General features: G+C 40.4%; 1 protein-coding gene across 1 annotated transcript in view; it reads left to right on the top strand.

Annotated features, from left to right (window-relative positions):
• Positions 1-4,727, top strand: part of Eogt (EGF domain specific O-linked N-acetylglucosamine transferase) — a 34,806-nt gene that overhangs the window by 20,858 nt on the left and 9,221 nt on the right. Inside the window, exons 11-13 of the mRNA XM_021191239.2 lie at positions 3,021-3,113; positions 3,521-3,592; positions 3,687-3,773. Coding sequence (XP_021046898.2) covers positions 3,021-3,113; positions 3,521-3,592; positions 3,687-3,773 — 252 coding nt within the window. The remainder of the gene's footprint in view (positions 1-3,020; positions 3,114-3,520; positions 3,593-3,686; positions 3,774-4,727) is intronic.

The following is a 4,727-nucleotide window of genomic DNA, read 5'->3' as shown; positions in this document are numbered from 1 at the left end:
TTTTTTTTTTTTTTTTTTTTTTTTTAAAGCCCTTGCTAAAATCACATTCTCTCAATGGGGAATTTGGATCAGGATTTTAATTAGTATGTTTTACAGACAAGACACAGCAGGTTCTAAGGTAACACACTGAGGGGTGGAGTCAAGGATTCTTGCTCTGGGCTGGGAAGGCACCCCTTATATAGTTGTCTGAAGAGCTTGTGAGGTAAAAAAAGACACTTATCAAGTGCTTTCTAGAAGCTTCTTCATACCATCTTGCCTACCTGTTTACATCATTCTTGAGTGGACTGAGTTAAAGCGAGTTAGCTTCTATTTGTCCTGCCTGTTGTGTGCCTGCTGGGTTAGACCATGAAGGCTCTTGTCAACTGGACACATGATTTGCAGGTAGTCTGACCATCATTCTGGTACGATAAGCAGCATTCATGTAGCTGAGCAGTGTGCTTGGCTGCCCCCGTGTTACCACTGTCCTTTGCTGGTCCCTTAGAACCTCTCCGCTTGGTCAGAGATGCCCTTGTTAGCTTCCCAGTATGAACAGCAACGCTCAGTTGCTCCAGAATTCAGTGCTTAGAAGCCTGTAGGTTGCCGGGGGACAGTACTGTGTGATTGTATTGTCCACAGTTAGCAAAGCCTTAAGTTGGTATGGGTCAACACGCCCGGCTTAGACATAGGCTTTTAAGATGCTATTTCCCAAGCTCAGTGCCGTCCCTTTAGGTGCTAAGCACCTCCACAAAGCCATCAGCCTCCTAAATCATAGAAAGCCACTTCTTTTCTGGTGTTGAGGTTTTGGAATATCTTTGCCATATTTTTTAAAATATTTTTTTGTTTTTTTTGTTTGTTTGTTTTTGTTTTTAGTTTTATTTGCTTAATGTCTGAATGATCTGCTGCATATACATCCGCAGGCCAGAAGATGGCATCAGATCCCATTACAGATGGTTGTGAGCCGCTGTGTGGTTGCTGGGAATTGAACTCAGGACCTCGGGAAGAGCAGCCAGTGCTCTTAACCGCTGAGCCATCTCACCAACCCTTTTCTATTCCTTTATAATTATAGAGCTGATGACTGATTCTCATAAGGTCAACAATGCAGAAGTGTGAAAGGTTTTTTTTTTTCCCTTTAAGTCTCTTCTCTCTTCGATTGCATTATCCCCCAAGGGAATATATGAAAATGCAGCCTTAAAAAGTTTTATCAGGGTTTGTATAAGGCTCTCTATGCATATCATTTGTATAAAGATTTATTTATATCATCATATAAACTATGCTCTCTGAGTATAAGGGCATCTTTCCTTGTCTGGTTTTTGAATGGTGCCAGCTTTTCCCCATCTGTTGTACTTCCTGCATGTGTTCCTCTCCCTTCACCCCCCATATTCCTCTCCCTTCACCTCCCCCCACCCCTGTGTTCCTCTCCCTTCACCCTGCATTCCGTTTCTCTCTGGTTCTGAGCTATGTACTGGATGCTATCAGCATCTTTTCTACATGCAGTGTACTCCCTGGGTCTATAGGAGACTAGTGTCAAGTTCCACTCTGGACACCCGAATCCATGGATGTTCAAGTCCTCTGTGTTAAGTGGTATAGAACTGCATGTAGCCACGTACATCCTGCTAGGTGCTTTGAAATCGCCCCATGTAGGCAAACATGTCATACTATAGTATTGCAGAGAAAAGATCTGTATACATTCAATAAAGACACAGCTACTTCTCTGAACATTTTCTATCAGTGTGAGTGAACCCTCGGGTCCAGAGGGTTGACCATGCCTTCCTCTCCACACCCTTACCTTCACTACACCTGTGAGCTAAGTCCTACAAGTGGTGTTTGTGTGTCTGAGCCTCTGGGTGTGTTCACATTTGAGACCTGACAGGAGGAGGGTTTTGTTTGTTTATTTGTCACTTTGAAAAATACCCAAGAATTTGTCAGTGTGAGGTGGAAGATGTTCATTCCTTCTCCAATGCTGGATAATTTGAATTTGGAGTATGTAGAGATGAAGTTTCTAGAAGTGGCTATTGTTGAAAAATTCACAAGTTTCCTGAGAAGGGTCCAGTCAAAATCTATTTTATCATTAACATTTCCTTTCAGGAGGCACCTTATATTACCTAGAGTATTTTATCTCAAGAAATTGTCTAAAATTACTTCTTATAATTACTCATTTATTATTGTGCAATAGGACCGTGTCACTGTAGATGGTGTTGAGGGTCTTTATTGTGACATTGCTGGAGAAACACTAAAGCAATCACCAGATCTGACAGTTCTCCATACCCTTAAAATATCTACAGTAGAAGCCTAAAAATTTCAAAACCTAAAAAAAAAAAAAAAAAAAAAAACCAGAATCATAAAGAGACAACATAATGGACAAGAAATTGCAGATTTTTGAGTGTATCCCTATAGGTCATGCTTCTTCTGTCTCTGGGCTGGATTCTTCAGTGTTAGTCCCATCATTTAAAAATGGTCCAAGCCTCTCCCCTTACCTGACAGAGTTCGTAATTACCTTCTACCCTCCAGGGAGGAGACGAATTGATGAATACATCAGGACGGGTTCCCACCGAGAAGCAGCTGTCATGGAGTATATAGACACGAAGTCTGAGACCACAGACATAGCTTGACCCAAGCCCTGTGACTCATTAGTCCTATAATTTAGACAAAGTATTTGAATTTATATACAGGATAAGGACATCAGCTAGCTCATTAGAACTGCAGGGTTGTTTGATGAATTAATAGTCTATAGTGCTTAGAACAATACCTGGGACTGGCAGCATCCTAGATATTGTTAGTATTATAAGTTGTTGTATAATGTGATGTTACTAGTGACATTATTAACCCAAAGGAGGTATTTTCATTATTCAGCGGGGAGGATATTCATTTGATGTTTAAGCTTTCAAGCCATTGTCTCCCTTTGAAATTTCCTTCCAAATGCAATGTACTTATTGTAATGGACTTGGCTCAGTGACCATATTATCGTGTGTACAAGTGGTGTCATATGTATGGGTCCTCTTAAGCATCCTCTTGGGGCACTAACTTGGTGTTTCTACCTTCAGAGCTCTTACGGGTACGGTGACCTCTTCTCTGATACTTGGAAAGCATTTACTGACTATGACATCATACATTTGAAAACCTATGATTCCAAAAAGGTACTGGAAACCTAGTGAAATGTCTTTAAATGATTGTCAAGTGCAAGTGACTAACTCATATAGTAAAGATTTGAGTTTCTCTTGGCTGTTACCATTGGTTCTGATTTCTTGGTGGGTTTTGTTGTTTGTTTGTTTGCTTGCTTGCTTGCTTGTTTTTGGATTTTTGTTGCTAGAATTCTTCTAAATAAACCTTAACACCTTAGAAAGGTTTACTTTGTAAAATGAGGACTGCTCTTTTTAGCTTGAAGGGTGCACCCTTTTCTGTGGTGTCTTATGAAGGGTACTCACCTTATTGTGGTGTCGTTGGTGTCGTCTATCCTATAAAGGGCACACAGCTTGCTGTGGTGCCTGCCCTATGAAGGGTGCTCACCGCACTGCGCTATCTTCTAAACTGTCTTCCTTCTTAGGTGTGTTTTAAAGAAGCCGTGTTTTCGTTGCTGCCCCGCATGCGGTACGGGCTGTTCTATAACACGCCTCTGGTAAGCATCTCGGACATCCTTATGTTTCTCGAGATCACCTGAAGTCCCAGTTCGGGAGTGTTTACTGTCATGTGAACTGGTGCTTTTGTTTTAGATCTCTGGCTGTCAGAATACAGGATTATTCAGAGCCTTCTCCCAGCATGTGCTGCATAGGTTGAACATCACTCAAGAGGGACCCAAGGTAATGGATATGCATTGGGGTCCGAGGTAGGCTTGAATATTCATCTCTAATGCCACCTTTGTAGATAAACAAACAAGTAGGAGGCAGTGTTTGCTATGATAACGTTGCTGAATCTGTAGTCCTCTGAATTCAGGAGTCAGTAACCACCGCAGATAAGCTAAAGGGTAATAATACCCTTATTCTCCTTGTCCATTATCTATTTCTTTACCCATATCTCCCGATTTTCTCCCATTTAACTCATGGGATCCCTACTAAAAACAATCTACCCCACCATCCAACAAAGAAATAGTAGTGTAATGAACAGGTTTTATCTTCCATGGCTAAAGTGGAACACCTTTATGTATTCATAATCAGCATATAATAATTACACACATTTCTAGGGTGCAGTGTTATAGTTTGACATATGGCACAGTGTAATTTTCCAAGCATTTTTGTTACTTCAAGCATCAATCTTGTCTTTGTTGTGGGAGCGTTCTAAATTTTTCCTCTTAGCTTTGTTAGAAATAGTATATTATTGTCAAGCTTTTAACACTATAGTGATTTTGACAGCAAACCCCAATTCTCCTATATCTGTAATGTGTATCTGGTTTCTTTCCTTCCCAGTGTCCACTATCTACTAGTCTATAGTATTCTCCAGGATTTTATTGTGAACACCTATGAGATCAGCTCCTTTGGCTTCTGCATCTGAAGGAGAACATGTGCCTGGCTTATGTTAACATAATGCCTTCCATTTCCCTCTATACTGCAATATGACATGTTTTGTCCCTGTGTACAGTTGAGTATTAATTCATTGTATAGATGTATTTACTTGTAAAGTAGATATATATTTTTATTTCCTGAGATAATGGACAATGGTTAAGGAATCAGGCTACTATTCTCTGTGTCTCCTTAGTGAGTTTCACCTCGCTGGGGAATTACATTTGAGATTGGGTTGCCTTGTTTTTTTTTTTTTTT

The sequence above is a fragment of the Mus pahari genome, chromosome 2 (assembly GCF_900095145.1).
Source record: "Mus pahari chromosome 2, PAHARI_EIJ_v1.1, whole genome shotgun sequence".
NCBI lineage: Eukaryota > Metazoa > Chordata > Mammalia > Rodentia > Muridae > Mus > Mus pahari.
Note: the sequence above shows the minus strand (reverse complement) of the source record. Positions and strands in the feature narration are given on the sequence as shown.